Source organism: Emydura macquarii, unplaced genomic scaffold (assembly GCF_026122565.2).
Source record: "Emydura macquarii macquarii isolate MOO-44397 ecotype Brisbane River unplaced genomic scaffold, CSIRO-AGI_Emac_v2 contig_1451, whole genome shotgun sequence".
NCBI classification, from domain to species: domain Eukaryota; kingdom Metazoa; phylum Chordata; order Testudines; family Chelidae; genus Emydura; species Emydura macquarii.
The window spans coordinates 16802584-16825445 of NW_027131588.1; the positions used below are offsets into that span (position 1 = coordinate 16802584).

The 22862-nt window shown below is 44.3% G+C and overlaps 2 protein-coding genes across 2 annotated transcripts in view; one reads left to right on the forward strand and one right to left on the reverse strand.

Annotated features, from left to right (window-relative positions):
- The window catches only part of RNF20 (ring finger protein 20), a 69727-nt gene that overhangs the window by 2590 nt on the left and 44275 nt on the right, over positions 1-22862 (forward strand). The window lies entirely within an intron of this gene.
- On the reverse strand, positions 1066-15124 carry ALDOB (aldolase, fructose-bisphosphate B). Its single transcript, XM_067553255.1, has 9 exons — positions 14990-15124; positions 6577-6693; positions 6020-6231; positions 5422-5476; positions 4232-4392; positions 3893-3976; positions 3102-3276; positions 2370-2569; positions 1066-1645 (listed from the first exon to the last, which is right to left on the reverse strand). The coding sequence occupies exons 2-9, from the start codon at positions 6686-6688 to the stop codon at positions 1550-1552; spliced, it is 1095 nt and encodes a 364-aa protein (XP_067409356.1). The 5' UTR covers positions 6689-6693; positions 14990-15124; the 3' UTR covers positions 1066-1549.

Below are 22862 nucleotides of genomic sequence, written 5' to 3' on the forward strand. Positions count from 1 at the left end.
TATCTTCTTTTGTTAATAAACCTGTTTTATTTTTTAAAATCTAAACCAATCCAGTGCTGTGTTTAGACTGAACTGTTCGGTAACTCCAGTTAAAGTAGCAAACTGTTGAATATTGACTCTTTATGGAAGCAACAAACCTTTAATATCTGAACTGTCCAGGAAAGGGTGGGACAGTACAGAACACGTTTTTTGGAAAAATTGGGACTGGGAATGTGTTGGGGTCACCCTGCAAGTAGTAACCAAGGCTGTTGGAAGCCAACTGGTGTGTTGCTGACAGACTGCTGGGGTCAGAGCTGCTGGACCAGGACTGCAACTGTATACAGATCCTCAAGGCGTGTGACCTGCATGCTGACAGACTGTGAGCAGCTCAGGTTGGGAAGTACAACAGTAAAGCATTGTGAGGCATCCAGGTTACAGAGCAGCCTGAGATACAACCCCTCACTGGTCTGGATTGCACCCCGGAATATGACAGTGACTACAAATTTATTGAGCATGTGTGCCTTGGATCACTATCTAAGAGGTAGTAGGACCTAGTGGGTAGAGCATAGCCTGGGGACTGTAGTCCTGGTGTGCTGAATAACTTTGGACAAATCACTTAGTCTCTGTGTTTCAGATTCCCCAGTCTGTAAAATGGGGATAGCAATGTTTATTTCCTTTGTAAAGTGCTTTGAGATCTCTGGATGAAAAGTGCCATCTAAGAGTTAGGTATTATTCACACATCACTAACTCAGCTCTCAAAGTCCTGTTCCAATATGTACCAGGCTCAGCATAAAACTGAATAGAAGGATTCTCTGGACACAGTCGTTGGAGGTAGCTTTAATTATCTATGGCCATGACCCAAAAACCTGTGCCACATAGCTCCCCTGGAAGACCTTTGAACTCAGTTTGCAGGATAAAGGTCCAAGTCATTATCAATAATGCAGAATTTCCTTTTGATCTCATTGGCAGTTCATGGGCAATATTTTGTCTGGTTTAGTTTGTGCACATAAAATTCAATAAGCAGTTGAGAGTAAACCAAAGGTGTACATGTGTGCATGTGAGAGAGAATTAAACTTTCACGCAGAATTAAGATTTATCAGATACATATAATTTCACAGTTGCAGATACTTTATTCACAGCCCATAGATTGAATATAGTTAGATTGTGTAATACAGGAGTCTAGTGTTCTCTCTCCATCTCCTGAGTGTGGTTTTGGAGGGGACATGTACTTTATTTGGTAGTAAATTGAGAAAATTGATGGCATGGGGTGAAAATTGATGCCTGCATTCCCATGTTTCTGGGGAGCAAAGTAGAAAACCACCCTTGGGGAGAAAAGAGCAATTTGGTAAATTATCAATGGTAGTAGGAGCTAAGTTTGTAAAACAGGTACCATTTTCTTGGATAAAATGAGGTGATTTTCTCCCTACATTTTAGGATTAAAGTGTGCAGTGGAGCCAATAGTTTGAATCCACATGATTTCCGGTTTCCTTTAAAGGATTAGGATTTTTCCTATTTCAGTCCCCTCCTGCTAACCACCAGGAGGGACAGAGTAGCAGTGTGTTCCCATGCCTTAGTAGGTGTAGCTGGCAGTGAAAAGGGACTGTGTCGCAGCTGCATCACTCTTCCCAGAGACAATATATTGTCCTTTGGACGCCAACCCGTTAATCTGAAAAAAAAAAAAAAAAAAAAAGGAGGGAGAAACAGTTACCTAGAGAAGAGAGTAAGAAAAAACAGGGAGAAGAAAAGAACACAGAGAAAGAGGGAGTGTTGTGGGAATTCCCAAACACAATTTACAAGAGGGGATTGGAGAATTTAGGAAACAAATAATAGGATAAAGAGTTATAGTTCTAAGGCAGGATGGTAGTGACCAAAAGTTACTTCTATCTGATAGCTGTGTGTTGGCCTATATAAAATGAGCCAAGCATCTCAGACAAATTTCCAGTGGGTATTAACCCATATTATAAAACCATCCACAGAAATTACCTTTAATTAGCACCCTAGTTGCAGTCTCAGCAAAGAGACCAAAGACTGACTGGGTAAGGAGAATAAACCACCCACTTCTTCCTACAGATGTCTCCAGAATATGTTTGAGGACTATTATTAGGGTGGCGGGGGAGAAGCTCGCGCTGCTGCCTCCTATGTTAGATTTGTGTGCAGGGTTGCCAGCCAAGAACCAAAATCAAGAAAGAAACATCCTCAGATGAACATGAAACACAAGGATGGATCAAAGCAACAACACTCTTTAAAACCTGGGGAACCTCCCCATTTATCACACCATGTGTTGCACAGTATCTCTCTGAAGTAGAGTGATGGCTCTTGTAAAGACCTGAACTTAGAACTGGGTGGTCTGGAGTCGGCTCAGTCATGATGACCAAGTGAAGGTCCCATACCTGTGCCCGTTTACAGAATGCGTCCTGTGTAGCCTTCTTGTTCTCAGGTTTGCCAGACCATGCAGCAAGTGCTGATGCCTGCAGAGCCCGTCCATATGAGAAGGTCAGCTTCCAGGGTTTGGGCAAAGGGCACTGGTTGATGGCACTAAGATTGATAGACGCTTCCTCTTCACTTTGGCCTCCAGACAGGAAGCAGATTCCTGCAGGAGGAAAAGAAAAAGACCTAAAAGATTAGAGTCCCTTGATTTACTCTGATATTCTGAGATGAAGCCAATTCTTGTAGTCAGGGCAGTGGAAACATAAGAAAGAATCACATATCACAAATCACTGTTTTCTCACTGGAAAGAACGAGGTCAACTGTATATCCATAAATATTGCATCCTATCAGTCTTAAGTGAGATTGCATATGGTGCCCAGCCAAACTTATCACTGGTGTCGGCTGATAACTGGAGATGCAACACATTCTTTTAAAATCTATTAACAACCACACAAGCCAGTCCCCTGATAAAAGAACAGGTCATTAAATGGAAGCAAACTGAGTCATATATTTTAGACTAACAAGGGAGATATGGTGGGCTGACCTCCCAAGGTCTTATTGCATCTCAGTACATGAGACTTGATGGTTTCAAATCATGATAGGTCCTACAAACAACCCCAATAAGAGTTTGAGGCACTGGACAGATGATCCTTGAATCTGCAAGTAGCAATGGATAGTAATGAATGAGGAGTTACCAGGAACAGCAGCAGGAACAGTACGATGGAGGGCAGTGACTGTTGCCATGGCTACCTCCTGAGGGGTATATTTCTTGGGGCAGGAATGCCCAGCAGTCACCATATTGGGTTTCAACAATGTTCCCTCCAGGTAGACATGATGATCATTCAGGGCCTTGTAGACAGCAGCCAGGACCTGGGAAAAATGATTATTCAGTAGTTGTTCATGTTTGCTCAATGCTGGGCTTCCTTCCCATTCTGATTCACCAGTGGGACCCCAATCCCCAAATCTTCTGTAGAGGGACAACCGATTCCTGGGGTGAGAGGGGAATTCACTGTCTATGTTTTATCCATGCTGGGCTTCATCCTCCTCCCCCCCATCACTTTACCAACAAGCCCAACAAACCTGCTATGGAGAAGTATTTGTTCCCTGGGATGATAGAGGAATTCACTCTCCATGGACTTTTTGGCTTTAGCCCCTCAAAGCTACCTTGCTCTGGGATGGGAAAGTTACAAAATATGGAATGGCAGTGGAAACCTGGATGACACCTCTCCTCTTAGATGAGCCCTTCTCAGAAGAGAAAGAGGGTGGTCTCGTGGTTGGGGTATAATGTCACTTATTTGCTCTGTGACCTTGGGCAACTCACTTAACCTTTTGGTGCCTCATTCCCTTCCCTTCCCCCCTCCTCCCTCTCGCCCATCTAAAATGGGCGATAAAGTGTTTTGAGACTTATGGATGCAAAGGTCTGTTTAAGAACTAAGTATTATTATGCTGATGAAAATGGGACATGTCTGATAGGTAAGATTCATACCTTCTCTGTAACATACTGACAGCGCTGGAGGTCATGGTCTCCATCGGGTAGGATTTCTGGTTCTACAATGGGCACCAACCCATGCTAAGAATGGAAAAACAAAGAAGTCCGTGGAGGTCTTGAGGAGAGACTCCCCTAGCAGGAATAAAGGGGTAGTAAAGCAAGAAGAACTACCAGAAAAGAGAAGTTACCAAAAGACTCTTTCAGTATGATTTACAAAGAGGCCTCTTTTAAAAACATATGGGAGCTATTTCGAAAGAGACTAAGAAAGGGGACAACTTATTGCCACATCACAGGGAAGGGAAGGAACTATTTCACACACACACTGAGCATTTATACCTGCTGGCAGATGCTGGCGTAGCGTGCCAGCGTGGTGGCATTCTCCTGGATGGCGAGAGTGGAGGGAGTTGTGTCTGTGATCTTCAGCACAGCACGCCACTTGCCAAAGTCAACGCCATCCTTCTTATATTGGGCGCAGCGCTCAGCGAGCCCATCCAGCCCTGCAGGTATTAAAAGGAAAGGAAGGTGCCTTGTTTAAAGCCTGCAGATCTATGTGGTCAGGGCTGAATTTTGTGTTCTCTACACAACCCTGTGGAGGTGGCCTGTGGCTTCTGCCTCCTTTTGTAGGATTTGCTGGCTAGCAGGAGAAGGGGTGAGCAACTCCTTCTCATGGAGACTGCTATTGTGTGGTCCTTGTGCAGACTATTCAAGGGCATGGGGCTCTTGCTTCTTGCAAAATGCCCCCACTCGGGCATGCCCAATGCAATGGGTGATCACAGTGTTACCATTAGTAGCCAGGGAACATGGTTCCTAGTTGACAGAGCTAAGATGGTAACTGGGGAAACTCTGGGTATAATCTGTGGTTAGCAAAGCCTCTGGGACAGTAATAATGTAGAACCCATAATGTTAGAAACAGGAACTGCTGTACCAGATCAGAGCACTAGACCATCAAATCTGAACTCCTGACTGTGTAATACCCTGATACTTCAGGGGAAAATGACCACTACTCATACCTAATTCCACACCCCAAAATGCACATAAACAACCATATAATGTTAACTTGTAGGGGGAAATAAATCCTTCCTGATCCTAGCTGGTGATCAGCTTTACACCCTGAAGCATGAAGACTAGGTGCTCTTGTAACTGATTACCCTGTTGGCATTGGTTCTGCTGGTAGTGCTCAATCAAGCCAAAAGGGACGTTTCTGGGCAGGGAGAGGCTGCTCTCTGTGTGCTGTCTGGGGGTCTGTGGTGGTGGAGGACTGCATTACACCTTGTCTGACTGTGTAGCAATGGGTGCCAATGAGCACATTTCCCCCACCCTCCTCAGTGTCTTTGGAGGCACTATTCCGCTCCTGCCCTCTGTAAGAACATTGCTTCCAGCCACTGCTGCTTGTGTAGTGCACCTTCTTCTCCCCACCCCCTGTGACTTTCACTTTAAGAACCATAACTGAGCCCTAAATACTCCAGTCATTTAAATCTCTCCTCATCAGGAAGTGCCACCCTGAGGGCTTAGAGGAAATGTCTCACCTTGAATGGTGGTTTCTCCATTTGTTCCTGCCAGCGGGGCTGTGCCTTTATCTAGCTATGGAGGTACATTGAAAGCAAGAAGTGTTAACAATTAACAGATCAGTATACTTTCTGCCGCTGAACTAGTACAGACTCCTCTACCTTCACCAGCAGGAGTCATTGTAACACAAAGTGCAGGAGCTCAGTGGGCAGAGACATTGGAGGAGACCGAGGGGAAAAAGTGCAAGGAATGGGGAAATTGCAGGAGAGAACAACACAAGAGCAATGGGAGTGGGGATCAGAATTGCTGGAGAGAACAATCCAAGAACTCTAGTTAGCTGGGGAGAGTCACTGGTGAGGATGGGAGCAAGAGTCTTGAGGACAAGGGGCTGGAGGCGATGAAGCAGGAGCCCTAGAGGGAGGAGAAATTTTCTGGATGAAACAGTTCAGGATCAGTGGCTGTAGATGTGCTTTGGCTGATAGTATTGGAGGGGTAATGCAGAGAATGGTGTCAGAATTAAAAAAAGCATTGCTTGTCAGAGAGATCCCAGCCTGTGCACACAGTTAACACTGCGAAGGACTCTGGTATTGTGCCAGCAGGGACCTCGGGGATATTCACCTTTATTCCCACCACAATGCCCTTGTCCTTGATAACATCTGGGAACAGCTTTCCACTGCTGTCCTTCTGATAGAGGGTCTCGTGGAAAAAGATCACTCCTCCAATGCTCTGATTGATGGAGGTATCGGAAGAAAAGAGCATCTCTCGGAAAGCCCGGCGATTTTCCTCTGTGTTCTCTACCTTGATCCTCTGCAGTCTGTTCCCCATAGTACCTAGCAAGAGTGGTCAAAGAGCAAGATATTGGGCATGATTGTCCTTTCACTTATCTTGTATAATTGCAAGGATGGAGTAATTGAGAATTAGGGCTTCTCTGTCTGTGCTTCTCTCCTCAGCCCATGCTTCTCTGCTCAGCTTCTCTCCTCAGCTTTTCTCCTCAGGCTTCTCTCCTCAGCCCATGCCCTTACCGTTTTGTCTATGGACCCCAACCCTGCCCTGATGGACCACTCACTCCTGAAGAAAGATGGGGATTCATTTATTCCTCCCAGGTATCTCAAATTATTTCAAGAGCAAAAATGGCTTGAAGGACACTAAGAAATATCAATAATGGTTCAACTCACCCACAGACTCATCCGCAGCCAGGATCCCCTTCCCTGGAGCCACTATCCTCCGAGCTATGTCAGACAGGGCCTTTTTCTGCTCCGGAGTCAGCGCTGGAAATTGGTGGGTCATGATGGCTATTATGGAAGAGACACATAGAGACCCATTGTTCCAAGCTGAGTTATACAGTGGATAGTGTTTGTACAATCACATTGATGGGATACAGACACAACAATCTCATCCTTCTGGTGAGATTGAGGTTCTCTATATTCTTGGACATCTATCTATCTAGATACTTATACGCCCCCCCCCCCTTCCTTAGCATAGTATCAGAATGCCTCACAATCTTTAATGTATTCATCCTCACAACATCCATGGGAGGTAGGGAAGTGCCATTATCCTCATCTACAGATGGAGAAGATACAGAGAGGCTAAGTGACTTGCCCAGGGGTACACAGGAAGTCTGTGGCAGCACTTGGCTCCAGTATATTAACCATTAGACCCTCCTTCCTTTCAGATCTTGGAACAAGAGTCCACGTTAGTGTGCACTGAATCCAGTTCAGGCTCTTCTTCTCTCCCAGAGGTTGCCATGTAAAGGCCATTCCATGTGGGCACAAATAATACCAGTTCAGTCTCTTTTTCTCTCCAGAGGCTGCAACAAAGGTCCATTCCAGGCAGGGTCTGGAAATCCGGCTCAAGTTTTTCTCCTTTGCAAGTTGTCTCCATGTGACAGCAAGGTAGACTGCAGCAGCTACTGGTAAATGTCCTCACTGAGCCTCTTTGGGGAAAGGAATCCAAGAGTAGATTTTTGTTTCTAACTGGACTTGCTCAGGCCCAAAGGCAGTTAGGTAAATAGGTTTGGAAGGATTAGATCTTTATCAGCAAATGTTGATTTCATGGTACACTCAGAAACTGACTGAAAGATATTTCCATCCATAATAATCGAAATTTACAGATCGGCAAAGCAAGAAAAATGCTGTTTGAGAGCTTTAGAGTTTGATTTGAAGGATATTTTACTTTGTATATTTTGACATGTGATATTGTCAATTTGTTTTTTAATGGGTATAAAGTTTTAATTTTTTGAATCTCAACTCCTACTGCCATTAAATAGTTATTGACTGACTCCCACCCCTCCATAATTTCCCACAACTCAAAATTTAAATTGGTAAAAAAAAAAAAAATCTTTAAAATAAATATTGATATTATCTCTCACAATTAGAAAAAAAAATTGAATCCTGCCAAGCCTGTATTTAAACCATTAAAATCAGAGACAAAGTAACACACGTTAATTGCTGACACGCATAGTTCTTTCCAAAACAAATTTTGTACTTTGCTCTTAAGTAACTTTGAGTTCTCTTATCTTCCACATAAGTACATTGTCTGCTAACAAACCCCTCCTCCTCTTCCCTAGCCTGCCATGTCAATATTTGCTAGTGTGGCTCTGTGCTTGCTCACCCCTTCTTTTCTGCTTTGTCTGTAATTTCTATGCCTGGGGCTCCTCTCAGAACTGTATGAGGTGTTTGTTCTGGTTCACAGGAAAGCAAATCAAGTGTGAGATGAAATAATCCTAATGCCTGCTTGGTATAAGATCTTGGATTGCCGATGGATTGCAAAAGAGATGTATGATCTTATTAAGTTTTGAATAAGGGAGGAGAACACACCTGACACCTTGGGTTTGTTTTTTAGGTGGAGAATGAGAAGTATCACTGCCCCCCCCCAAAAAAAATACTTCCTAGAAACCTATATAGAGAAGTAGGCCAGTATTCTACAGTAATGCTTACACTGTATATTCCTGTGATCACACATCTGTAACCCGGGTCCTTCCTGGCCTCATGGCCTCACCTATCTGTCAAATCCATCCTTTAAAAAGCTCTTAAGAAGAAGATAGATCCCTACTCTGATTATTTATTATTATTATTATTATTATTATAGTTGTTAATTATTTGTATTACAGTCCTTTCGGCCCAACCAATATTAGGCGCCATACAAATGCATAGCGAGAGACAGTCCCTGCCCCATGCATCTTAAATTCTAAACAGGCAAATTGTGGTGGGATAACACAGAAGCAGTGACTTGCCCACTGTCACCAAGCAGATCAGTGCCTAAGCCAGTAATAGACCCCCAGTTTCCTGACTCCCTGTCCAGTTCCCTGCTGTTACAGACTGGTGGAGCCTTTAAGGTGAGGCCGACTCAGCCTTGCCTATGACCTACCAGCTGTTCCCCAGCTAATCCTGTTCTGGTGGCTTAAGTACCATTCGTGACCCCTGCTGTGAAAGGTCAGGAAGGAGGATGTAGAGAGAGAAGAAGTGAATCAGAAAGATGAGGGAGGGAGGGTGTTCCTTCTCTCTGAGAAGGGTCTGGTGAAGGTTGTCTAAAGAGGCCTCTGAGATTGAGTTATACTTGGTGGTGAGTGTCTTGGAAAAAGACAAGGCCCAGCAAGGCAGTGCTAGGGGTCAATGTTCCAGAGCGGGAACAGGGAGGTGGCAAGACCTACGGAGAAGCCTGGGAACCAGAGGAGAGGCTGTGTTAACCACAGCCTGCTGGGAAACGGCACCGGGAGCTCAGAGGTAGGAAGTAGCCCAGGGAAATAGCAGCACATCTGAATGGTGTCGTGGTGTTGAGTATGCCACAGTGCCTTGCCTCCCACAGCACGGGAGCAGAGTTAGAGCATTGTGGGGGTGGGGTTAGAGAGCCAGGCTGGTAGGGTGACACTGCAGTTTAGGACTGCACCACTGGAAGAAGCAGACCCAGCTGCTCAACACAGGGCAGCGGTTCCCAACCTTCTCGAGTCTGTGGACCCCTTTTCAATCTCCAAACATTTCACTGACCACCTCATGCTACTAATTTTATTTGAAATTGTACATTTCCTTGGTGAGGATGTTGTTATTTTTCTTTTCCGCGGACCCCCTGTAGTAGCCTCGCGGATCACAGGTTGGGAACCGCTGACATAGGGTCTCTGGGCTGGAATCCAGAGTAGAGAGTGGGTCTGTGCTCCCTCATCAGCCCCAAGGAAGGGGTATAAAAGTCCCAACACAAGGATTACTGAGATCAGGATGGGGCTGAGCAGTGAGCCCAGAGGATGGGCTGAGAGGGGTGAAAGGATCTGTTGTTATCCTAAAAGGGGTCCGAACTGGACATGACTTTGGAGAGCTAAGTCATGGGCACAAACAGACCATTGCAGGGTCAAAGAAGCAATCAACAAGGGGTGGAAGAAGTGAAGACTCCTGCAATGCCATGAGCAGATGACAGACTTTGCCACTGGGGTGAGTGGAACTGCATACACCTACCTGTTAGACATGCCCTCTCCCATTTAATTCTCTAAGTTACGTGCTTAGGCACCAATCCTTGAACCCCACTGTTTTCCATGGGACTTCGTGCAGATCAGCTTTTAGCACACTCTTTGGTTCCCTAAAATACTGCCAACCAAGTGCTAGCACTGATGGATAATAGCTCAAAACACTTCAGTAGCACTACTGTAAATCTTAGGGCCCATCTGTAGCACCCTTACTCAGATCAACGAGCAGCAATTCACATGAACAGTCCCATTCACTTTAAGTATTCCCTATGTGTGGGGTGTACAAGCTGGTCCTTAATGTTCTGGACCCTCAGTACAGGATACTCCCAGAGGAAAACATATATTTAGATATCCCACCCCCCCCTCCCGTTCTGAGGTCTCGGAAAGGGGTTGGAACATTATATCTATGCCCTGTGCATATGGCAAGGAAATTTGTGATGCAGTAGGTGGAATCTGCCTGTTGAGGGAGACAATGAGGTAATGTAACAGATGAGCAGTTAGCTCTCTCTGAGGCATTGTGACTGTGTGGAAGACAGCTGTGAATCACAGTATGGTTTTGCTGGAAGTCAGATCAAGGCCTGGTGATTTCCAGATGCTATATATACCTGCTTAGTGATGATCCGTTAGCTGGTCAATTTTGGAAGTGATGGCATAACAAAAAGCCCCCCACCCCAGCCAGTTGGAACCTCACTTTTGAGTTTCAGCTTCTAAAGCCATACTCTGTTGCTGCCAGAAACTAATGAGCCATCATGTGCCCGTCCACAGCAAATGGCAAAAATAAACAAAGGAGCCTGATATCAAACAGAGATGAGTTGAAAGAGCAGATGAAAGTTCCTGGTTTTATGCAAATATCCCTTCAAAATGCTAACGATGAATGGATGTGCAACAAAACCAAACCAAGGAGTACAGAAACGTTCATTTATTTTGGTGGGTAGAGTTAGTGAACTATCACCAGATTCTGCCACTCTGACCCTTAGCAATATGTTCTTTGAGAGCAGTCGCATTGAATTCAGAAGTGCTACTCAGGCAGTAGTACTGCTCATTATGAGCAAGGGTGGCAGAACCTGGTCCATTATTGGCTTTGCTCAACCATGGCTGCCTCCTGAAGAATAGGCTTCCATCAATGTATCAACAGAAATTACAAAGGCCTAGAGAGAGCATGGTCCAGTAGACAGGAAACTGGACTGGAACGCAGGAGACATAGCATCTATGCATGGCTCTGCTACTGATTTTTGTCAATATTTTTAATCTGCCAGCCAGTTGCACCTCCTCTGCTTAATGGAGAAAGGCTGGTCATTTCTAGTCATGGGCCACATCCTCAGCTGCTGTAAATCATCATTGTGGAGCTGTGCTGATTTACACCAGCTGAAGATCTGGCCTATAAGTGTTATTTTTCTGTTTATTGTAATTGTTCACAACATGTAACTTCTAAAAAATGGAGGGGGGGCGGGAGAGAAGAGCAACAACAAGGGGAAAAAAATACAGAAGATGCACAAAATCAGACACCGCATAGCAGCTACACAGAATGTTCTGCAGAGCTTTCCAGCACGCTTTGCTGGTGCTTTAAACAAACAAGGCTGTTTGTTTGTCTAAGCCAGTCCCTGGCAGAGAGGCAACTGGACCAGAAAAACACGGCTATGAAAAGTCAATATTGCTGTGTTGGAATTTAAACCTTTCCCCAGCATGCACAGTGGAGCAAAGCAAAGGGGAAATATTGTGTCAGACATCAGCACAAACGTTGCATTCAGTTAATATTACAACACAATGTACTAAAGTTTAGGCGCACATGGGGGATAGGAGAGGGAACGTGGGGAAGGATTTCAGTGCTGTTAGCACATTACACTTCAAGCCAGACTATAAGCATCTGGTCTTTCTTTGTGCGTTCCCCTTGACAACTGCCCTCAGCAATTAATTTCTTCCAACCTTACCATCAATCAGTTTCAGGTTTAGAATATCATTTGCCTCTCAGCTTCCTACCTAAACTAGAGAAACCAGTTGTGTTATAACATCTGGGTTCTGGGGCAGGAAAGAGGGGATGCAATTGGCACAGGTGTTTTCATGATTGTCTTTTACCTCTTCTTTTATATAAAGTATGTCAAATGTGTAGGGGCCATGTGGTGAACACTTAGCCCTCTCTGAGGGTATGCAGCCTTGTCTGCCCAATTACATGTGAGCACAATTCTTTAGCACTACCCCTTGTGTACACACACAACATTTACACACGCAAAACCCCATTGTATGCACAAATTGTGCGCAAGTAGGCCTGTGTGAGTAAATTCTACCATTGTGCACACAAATGGTAGGGCTTAAAGAGTGTGAAAGTGATTTGAGTGAGTAAAAGCTGCATGTGTACCAATGGATGTGGGGGCTGAAGCCCCTTTTCAAATGTGGCTCCTAACAAACAGACAGAGTACAAGACCTGATTCTGATTTCTGATTCAGCTGTCTGTTGGAGATCTGGGGTGAAAAATTTAACCCTTTGCATAATGGTAACAATATTAATAAGTGTGTGTGCAATGACTAGCATCTTGGCCAACAAGAGGGATTTAACTGGGGACCTCAGGAGCTAAACGCATGAGTTGCTACAGCGTGAGTTACAGAACCAGGCTTCCCCAGTGAGAGCGGTAATGGATCTCTGTGGATCATGTACAGAGAGTGACATGTGGCACACTAATAAGTATGTTAGACTTGGAAGATGCAAACTGCTCTAAAATGCTTATTCTTGTATTATTCTATTGACCTGAGAAAAATTGTTCCTCCTGAACAAAAGCAGGGAAAGTCCTGTCAGTCCAGGGTCGATAAGAAAGGGAATCACCTGAAAACATGGCAAAGAAAACAAGTAAGAAGTGCTAAGAGAAGACACAAAGAAGGCTTAGTGTAGAATGCAGTGCAAAGTGTCCTTTTGGAAAGGTGTTTAGATGAAAAAGGCTGTTTGGACAAAAACAGATGTGAAGGAAGAAAGTAACACACACTAAAGTGAGTATGAGGGACAGAGAGACACAGCTGTTAGAGGAACAAGAGATACTGTCTGTGTATGTTGTGGTGAGGAATTAACCGTTCATGACTATAGGAAATGAGTAGCATAGAGCCATGTTGGGGGGCCACCCTTTTCCTCTCTTGTACTGCAATCCTACGTTCATTCTGGTGCTCATAAGACAGAAAGCCAGGGCACTAACCTACCCTGTCCTGAATGGGAACATTATCCGGAAATGGTTAAAGCACTGAACTTTACACATACAAGTCTACATGCTGAACATTACATTAACAGCCATATTTACAAAAACAAAATAACTGCTAGGGAAAAAAGCCATCACAGTGCAAATCAGCTTCTACTGCAGCTTTGACGGTAGTCAGTATATACGCTGCACCGTGCCCCATGCATGAAGACAAAACTGTAGATTTAAAGCTTGTAGATTAGGGGATCGGTCCCCTCTGCAAAGTGCTAGAGGAGGAAGGTTTAGAAGGGGTCCCTTCTGTATGTATTATGGAAGGGGAAGGTTCCCTTTTGTGCACAGAAGAGGAGTGAGGGCTGTAATGTAGCAAAATGTTCAGATCTGGAAAAACGCCTGGATCAACAGTTGACTGCCATTGCCTCAGGAAAACGAGCAAGCACTTTTGATTAAGAGAGTGATATTGTCCAAGTTATCTCAAGTGGCTGGAAGATTACACCTCACAATTGCCTGAAAAACCTGATTGCCTGGTGTTGGTTTCCTGCATCTTGTAGTAGGCATAAATGCACCTTGGCTTTTCTTATCGCAAATTGTAAGGTAAGGTTTTGCTAACATACTGCTAAATATCTATGGGTCTTGGAGAGGAGAGGGAGCAAGGAACTTTTTTCCCCCTTCTCCTCTGCTTTGGGGGCTGGCACCAGGTGGTCCTTGCATGAAACTAGCTAAGATCACATTATCTCCTCCAAAGTGGGTGGGAGGAGGTAGGGCCTGTGACTGCCCCTTTCCCTTGGCTAGCAGAGCTTATGGCTGTAGAAGGGAGTGGATGCTTCTCTGTACGTCCCTCTCTGCTCCCACAAACCTGTGTGGCAATGCTACTGCATCTCCTTCCTGGTGAAGGACACAGGGAAACAGGTGTCCTGAGGACTAGGGAATGGCTGGGTCATATGTGGGACTATTCCGGCTGCTGGGAGGTGGGCTGGTTAGAGCACTCATTTTCAGGTTTCTTCTTCTTGGTGGTGGTGGTGGTGGCTTAGGTGTTGCCATACCCTGGTAGTCGGGAGTAGGAGTGAGGGATTGTGGGAAGGTTCTGCTGTGCTGGCAGTTGGCACTTGTCCCTGCAGTAGGTGCAAAGTACTAGCAGGTCACCTAGAGAGCTCTCATCCTTGGGTTGCTAGCAGGGGACAGTGGGGCGTGTTTTGGGTGATTTAGGAGGTGGAGGATTCCAGCTGCAGGGGTCAGCAGCTGCCAGGGAGCATATTCATATTCTGTAGCTCTGAGCAATTTACTGAAGATGACTCTTCTCATCCTCTCTGTTCAAAGGGGTCCAACTCCACTGCTAAGACAGGGAATATTTCTGCCAACAGCTTCTGTTATTTCTTTTCATACGATCTTCTTCCAAGAACATTCTGTGTCCTCCTGTTAAACCCACTCTCACCAGCACCCCTGCTATAATACTTCAGAGGAAACTAAACAATGAATGCAGGTTGTAACACTTCATCAGCCCTGACTGTGTGACATGCAGGCAAGGAATAAAAAAGAGGATTGCACTCTGCAGCTGCACCCCCCCAGACCTTCCCACATGCGACTCATTCAGGAATCACCATTTAAGCCAAGTAGCAGATCGTGATGTGGACACAGACATGTAGGCAGTTGATCCACTCTCCTGAACTAAGGACGAGGATGATGTGCTCACATTTGCTTCCTCTGCATTACAAAATTAAACCAAAAAGCCAAAACTGAATCAAAGGTGCTTATTATATTTATAGAATGTGGATGAAGGAGAAAGAACATTGCAGAAAAAAGAAAAACTAAGAAAGAATAAGTTTCTTTCCTGATTTGGTTAGCAACAACATAGTCTTAAAAGCTGTTCATGAGGAGCAAAACCAAACCCACATACTTACAGTAAAGAAACATACTTTCTTCCCCCCCATTCAAATCATAAATGAATCAGTGGTTTATTAGCACTCACTGCTTGAGGACAGTGTCTCCTTCTCTGCTAGAAGTGTCTGGTGAAGTAGCTGCAGCCAAATAGGTCCAATCTCTCAACTCCCAAACTTTGTATAAAGGTCTCAGCAATATTTCTTTTCCACCTCTTCAGGCTGTTTGGGGCGGTATTACTATTCAGTACCTCTGATTGGCTGAGGGACCATAAGCTTGCCCAGCCAATCAGATTTTTTTTCTCACACTTTCTTTTCTCATAGCAAGCGTGGAAGATTTGTAGTTTTGTCTCTTTCCAAGTGAGAGTGAGAAATTTCATAAAGATTCTTTTGACAGATCAGTTCAACATCTTCATTATCCCTTTCAAGCCTTAGAACAAATTACTGCAAGACCTACAGTGGAACATGCTTACGGTGAACCTGGCTAGAGCTTGCATTTTAGGGACAGATCCTCAGCTCATGTACATTGGCATAGCTCCATAGAGATGCTGCCCTCTTATTTGGTCCCTTAGGGACAAGGAGCATGTGTTCCCTTTTATTTTGTACAGCAAATAGCCTTGCAAAGTGATGAAGCTCAGTCTGTAATGTTAGTGATGGAGTGAGTCGCTGGTAATAGTGCAGTAAAATGAAAGTCCTGAATTGCTTTAGTGCACGGCAGTATGCAAATTAGAATTCTGTTTGTGAGGCGAAATTCACCCCTAGGAGGACAGGCCAGCACAAGACCCGTTCCACACTTGAACCTTCCGATTAAACTTATGTTGTGCATATTATTCACTTAGTAAGGTTTTTTCTGTGAAAAAAAACACAAATTCTCTATACGTGGCTTCCAGGGCATCTATGCTCATATTACTGATAGTTTCAATTTGTCAAACCACAATAGACAAGACTGATTTTCTCTTAGGCCTTTCATATTCCATGTAGGCCACTGCAATGGGTTGGACATGTGCAGCACAGGGACAGTATTACACCAACGTCATACTCTTAGCAAGAGCACATGTAGTAGCCTTGGACGTTAGAGCTTGTTTTAACTGAACAACGCAATGTTTGCTAGGACACTGACGACTATTTTTTTTTTGCCATGGCCATGGGTTCTGTAACCTTCACATGAGCAGCCGCTGCCAGACACTTGTTGAAGGAATTGTAGCTTCTCATCAAAGGACAGCACCTTCACAAAGGCAGCACTATCCTACACTGGGCCCATCCACCCCTTATGGTGTGGGACTTGGACAATCACAAATGCACAAAGAATTAGAGCTAATTCAGGGCCAGACCCTAAGCTGATGTAAATAAATATGACTCCATGCAAGTCATTGGAGTTAGTGATTATTCGCCTTAGCTGAGGATGTAGCCCGTTATTTCTTCCTTTCACTCTCTACTTCTTTCCTGATAAGCCTGTTTGCAGGATAGCATGGATGTATCACGAGTGTGGTATATAGCTACTGCCAGAAAACCCTAACTGCCTTGTGGTATCTGCTTTATTATTTGATACATTTCTTACCTGGGGACTCCATCCTGCCCTTCCAGGGAGATGGACTCAGTGATCTAATTAGCTGTTTTTCACATCTAACTACTGTGATTCTATATAATAATTTAGCTCCCCCAGTGGTTACAGGTCCCAGCAGGGTCTCTAAGGGATGGGGACCATCATGATCATTTAATGTGACCTCCTGAACATCGCAGGCCACAGAAACTCACCCGCCCTCTCCTGTAATAGATCCATAACCTCTGGCTGAGTTACTGAAGTCCTCAAATCTTGATTTAAAGACTTTAGGTTACAGAGAATCCATCATTTACTCTAGTTCAAACCAGCAAGTGACCCACGCTCCATGCTGCAGCAATAAACCTCCAAGGTCTCTCTCTCAATCTGACCTGGGGGATAATTCCTTCCCAGCCCCAAATACTGATTGAGGCCTTTACATCCTATCCTAATATAAGAATGTAAATAAAATAAAATATTGATGATGACGCAAGGAAGGAGAACTGTGTCCTAAGCTTTGGGAAAAGGAATGTGATGGCTGAAGTTGCCTCACATTTCACAATCTGCCACCACATGAGAAATGGACAATAAGGTGAGATTAAAACCCAGTCTGCACCGTAAATTCTGTCCCTAGACTTGGCAACACTTGTACACCTGCTTATGCCCATAAAGTGACTGAAACTGAACTGGAGATATACTGATTGGTGGAAGCATATGTGCGTATGTGTGCACATGGATACATGGAAACACGGGACTGACGGAGCCCTGAGAGGGTGCTCTCAGTATGGTGGGGTTAAAGTGTGATCTGATGTAGATTAGTATTCATGTGTTATCTCTCCTCTCATGCTGGGGAGAGCTGCCATCTGACTGTTTTCTGTGCCTTGGAGTCTTGCTCAACCGTCTCAAAGTCCAGCTGGTTTGTCACTATCTAATCAGGGATGTTTGTTAAAGTGGTCTGTTTCCCCACTCCACCCCACAATCCTCATTTCAAAGACACTGGCCTTTAATCAGCATTAGGAGAAATCTTCTGCATTCCTGACTCCCTATCAACCAGAGCAGCCTCCCGGCAAAACTGTGGGAGGTAGACATTTGGGCGGGTAGGAGGAGGAGGAGTTGCTTCATGTCGGAAGGAGAACCAGCAGGCATGTGGATCACAGATCCCCTTATCTAGATAGAGGGAATGGACTTGCTGCACCATCCATGCACAGTACATTCCTCTCTGCACCTGGCCAGCTCCACCAGCATGTGCAGAAAGGGTGAGAGGCCCTCAGCCTGGCCTCTATCCTATCTCCTTGTGGATTAATTACACCCAAAGAGGACTGTGGCCAAGTCTCTTAGGGTACATCTGCACTTGGAGCTGGAGGTATAAATTCCAGCTCAAGGAGACATTCCTGTGCTAGCTCTGATTGAGCTAGTGTGCTAAAAATAGCATAGCTGCAGCAGCACAACCAGCAAGATGGACTTGCCATCCAGAGTATATACCTCGCGGTTTGGCTGGGTACGTCTTCGAGGTGGCCAGCCCCTCCCACTGCACTGCTACACTCTCTTTTTAGCATGTCAGCTCAATCAAAGCTAGTGGGGATGTGTCTCCTCAAGTGGGAGATTACATCCCACTCCAAGTGCAGACGGTCGCTTAATTACCTCAGCTTTCCAGCTGTAACATGGGGTCAATATTTCCCTCTCTCAGGGTGTTAGGAGGACAAAATCCATTAGAGATCGAGGCACTCACACATGGGGATGAGGGCCAAATAAGGACCTACAGCCTCTTTCCAAGCATTTCTTAAACCATTAGGAGAAAAAATTCAAAATGAATAATAAAGAGAATCCACGTGAAATATATATTGCCTGTGGACCTGACATGAATAGAAAGACTCCCATCGTGAGCTTTGGATAAGGCACCAAATGAGCAATGCATTGCTACCAGAGACACCATCCAAATGGAGATGTGCACTGCTTCATCTAGCAATGTGATTTGGCTGCTTAATCTTAAGAGGGCTCCCTGCCTTTATTTGGCTGCAAGCTGGCTGCGTATAAGAATCCTTGCTTGAATAAAGACAGAGGACTTGAGTGTTTAAACAGAGCCAGCATCCCTTTATGGAGGCATATATGCAACCTTTGTATCCCTGCTTCTGGGAAATCCTTAATGCCTATACCTTGTGGGCTGCCCAAAGTGACTTAAGCCAGTTCCATGCTAAAAAGGTAAGCCAGCCCAGCTATGTTGCTCAGGGACGTTTGATATCTACATCTCTGAGTGATGTAATAAAGCCAGCCTAACCCCTGGTGTAGACAGTGTTAGGTCGCCAGAAATGCTACTGTTTCTTGGGGAGGTGGATTAATGACAGCGATGAAAGAACCTCTCCCGTCACTGCAGTGAGTGTCTACACAGAAGCACTACAGCTGGACTGCTGCAATGTTTCTAGTGAAAACATAGCCTCAGTGACTTACAAGATCTTAACAAGATTAAACAGAAATAGGAATGATCAAACACCCCTAACAAAAATGTCTACTTTTATCCTGCCCAAGAGTGAGCAAGGTAGATGGGGAAAAGCCAATTAAACAAGCAAACCACTAGGACAAGAGATTGCAATTCTTCAATCTTCCTGTAGATTGTTTCTTTTCCTCCATGACAGATAGTATGTCCAGTGGAGACTAAGGTCCAGACTTCCTCAGAGATCTCTCCCATGAAACTACGGAACCAAACAGCTACCATTTCTCTCCTGAAAGGTTGCTTCCATGCAACCCTCAGCTTACTATTGAGAGGCACCCCTTCTCACCAGAAGCAGATCTGAGAATCTTGCCTGTACTAAGAAACTGCAGACATGTAATTCACTGCTGCTCCAGCTCCATAAATGGTAGAAGTGGGGGAAGTTGTAGTGCATACAGGTCTCAGGCCTTTTTAATCACTGTATCATCTAACCCATGGGTGGTGGAAATGCCAGAGCCCTTTTTACGATATAGCTTTCACCAGCTTGCTACAACACCAAGCTGCACTAGTGAAAAAAATACCAGTCAATGTTTTGATAGAGAAGACACAGCATTGCTGCCCAAAGGGGACTCACCCAGGCTAAGGGTTAAATCCAGATTCCTCAAGCATGGCCTGATCCAAAGTCCACTGAAATCAATCATTTGAGACATTCTCTATAGACTTCAATGGACTTTAGATCATGCCTTATTGTCCAGAGTGAGTTCTACCAGCAGGGAATCAATTCCTTTAGCTTCCTGCCCATAGGTATAGTCCCTGGGATGTGTGAAGAGTGAGGAGGATTGGAAAGAAGGTTTAAGTTTAACAAAAGAAAGAGAGAAGAAAACCAGAGAGAAAGAAAATGTATATAAAAATAGATAATTAAACCTTTGAAAATAAACTAGGATGAACATACAGTAAAGTGTGTGTGAGTGAAGGGCTCGTGGACGGAGAGAGACTGAAAGGCAGAAGAAGAAAAGAAAAATGTCCTGAAAAAAGAAGAAAAGGGTGGGGGGATTAGAAACAGACATTTTAAAAGTTAGAGAAAATGTCCTCAGAGAGCACAGTCATAGGCACATGAGAACTGCCATTTTGTCTCAGACCAGTTTCCTCTAGTCTAATATATAGTCTTACCAAGAAGTTAGTGCCAGACGCTTCAGAGGAAAGTACAGGAAACCCTACAGAAGGTATAGGATAACCTGACCCCAGAGAAAGTTTCTACCTTCACCCATGAAGCCCCAAAGCATGAGAGTTTATATCCCTTTCTTGACATTAAAAATGACTAAGGAAAAGAAGCCTCAGGATGTAGGGAAAACAAAAGCCAATCAACCAGAAAATAACAGTTGGGCACAGGAAGAGAGAGAAGAACAAACAATGATTTAATAAATCATTTATTCATAGAAAGTTCGCTGCCAAAATTCATACAAAATAGAGCAGCTGGAAAACCCTCTCCAGATCTCAGATCCAGCCCTCACATATCTTGTACTGTGCCCAGATAAACCATGATTTAGTAGGGTGAGCCTTGGAAATGTCTGTTGTGGTAGAAAACCCAATGTGGAGGTGATTTTCTTTTAAGATATTTATTTATATTTGAAAATTGTTTTGGACAAAAAGGTGCTTGGGTAAAATTTCCAAAATCCTAAGTCCCCTTTTCTAAAGTCACTTAGGAGCCTAACCATTGAAACTCAATGGGACTTTTTCTTCAGGTGGCTAAATCACTTTTGAAAATAGGATGTATTCTTCTAGCACTTGGGTGCTTTGGAAAATGTTACCTGAAGGGCCCAATTAATTGGGCTACCTTTGTGCCTCCTTTATGCTGCAGCTGCTGGGAGCTGCTTCTATGCTATTCCATTTTATTTTTCTTTTCTATTCTATTTTATTTTATTCCATTTATTATTTATTATTCCATTCCGTATTATTTATTATTATTCCATTCTATTTTATTCATTCTATTTTTATGTACACCCCCTGTGCTTCGTGTTTGATTAGTAAAGGCAGGTTGGAGAAATGTGCCTTGCACATGCCTTGCAGAAGGTGGTGAGGTTTGTGATGGTTCCTAGTTCCTGGAGGAGTTTGTTCCACCGTCAGGACCCAACCCCTACGAAATCTCTGTCTCCTGCACAGACAAGCTTTACCCTTCTAGTAGATAGTTCCGTTGTGCCCAAGGAGCGGAGCGGGCAATGGTGGGCCTCATCTAAGCTATATGAGGTCAGTGGGTGGCCTCAACCCCTCACAGTCGAGTAGTAAGAGGCTGTTGGAAAATTCTCAAACATTAAAAATAATAATTAATAAATACTTTGACTGGCAAATTAAAAATAAATTGTACTGCATGCCCCAAATGTTTTTACTAAAGTCCAAAGACTCGAGGACTCGTTTTCTGATACATCAATTACTGCCTGTGCAGGGGAGGCTGGTGCCTGCTGGGAAATGAAGACACACACCACTACATGCGTGAAAGTATTCTCAGTGGAGGGTTGAAGCCAAAGGTCCCCCACTATTGTTTTGGAAGGACTCTCTCAGCTGGGAAATGAACCCAGCCTCCCCTGGTTACTATGTCGTGATGGGTAACTCCCAAGATGAGAATGGATACCTAGAATTCTCAGGGAATACAGATTTTGATTTTCAGATTTAAATAGTCTGATGCTGCATCCAATGAAATAATTAGAAAATTTCCCACCGACTTCTGAGGACATTGGATTGAGCCCGTAGTGGGCAAGGAAGAAAAGTAACATGCTGACAAAATGACAAATCATATCCCATGCCTGAACATTTATTGAGCATTAATACTTGGTTCTCTCTCTCTCTCTCTCTCTCTTTTTTTAGCCAAACAATTTGTTACCTCTTGATGTGGGGTGTTCTGTGCATGGTCATGAACAAACCCCCACCAAAAATGGGGTGGCATTCTGAATCTATACTGTACAAGGATTAAAAAACAAAGAAGAAAAAAACAACCCCCACATCTGAAACATTCAACAGTCGAGGCAGCATAAATAGATAGTCCCTCTTCCCTCCATGTGCCCAGGCACTTAGTGGAATAAATTCACAACGACCCCACAAATTCTATAACCTTACAAGGAACAATGCTACCAAGATGATGTTTGTGTGTGTGGCTCTATGCAAGGGAGACATGGGAAAGCCAGATACCAGCTGTATTCGGTGTGGGAACAGGTTTCAGCACCTGTCCTGATGGATGCCTGTGACTGCTATGTGGAACCTTTGGAATTTTCATCGAGTGAAAATAAAATGTAGTGTTTTGTCAGCTTGATTTCTGATGTGTCCTCTCTTACCAGAACATGTGTTGCTTTTAGTGTCTATGCCCTTGTGTAGGAAAAGGGGTCTTTTCCAATCCCAGTTTATCTAGTGAGAGGCAGAGTTCAGCTGCTTGAGCTTGCATTATTCTGTGCTCTAGTGACACCTTGTGACTCACTGCCTGTCTCCTATGTGCTGTGCACTTTACAGTCAATTACTCCTCACAGCCTGAAAACGGGAGCTGTGTGAAACTTCACTTCTCAGGGGACTAGTGCAAAAAGTTCCTTGGTTTCATTCCACATGTGTTCACACCCAATCACACACCTGACCTTACTACTCCTAGTTGTACTATGAGTTTCAGGCTCTGACAAACGAAAAAGAGAAAACTCAAAGTGGAACTCCTTGGCCCACAAAAATATTTCATTTGCTTTATTCTGAAGCCAGAAAAATGTGCACATAGTTTCAGCCAAATGCCACTCAAAACTGGGTGTACTCCTGTAGTGCCTAAAAGCCCCCTAAAGTCAATAAAAAGACTCTCATTGACTGCAACAGGCTTTAGATCAGGGCCATGGGCTGCAAACGTTTCAAAGGCAGTTTTGAATTTGTAACAAATCCCTAGGATCATATTTCTCTCATGGTTTTGGTTTTCATTGCTCACAGAACAAACAGCTCTGCTAGAAAGCTGTCAGCTCTTGGGAACTATCCGAACTCCCTGCCA

Coding starts and splice junctions, on each gene's coding strand:
- ALDOB (XM_067553255.1), bottom strand. CDS start 6,688: ATGACCCACCAATTTCCAGCGCTGACTCCGGAGCAGAAAAAGGCCCTG. Junction 4,393..5,421: donor TGGAGAAACCACCATTCAAG/GTGAGACATTTC, acceptor TAATACCTGCAG/GGCTGGATGGGCTCGCTGAG. Junction 3,977..4,231: donor ACGCCAGCATCTGCCAGCAG/GTATAAATGCTC, acceptor TTCCATTCTTAG/CATGGGTTGGTGCCCATTGT.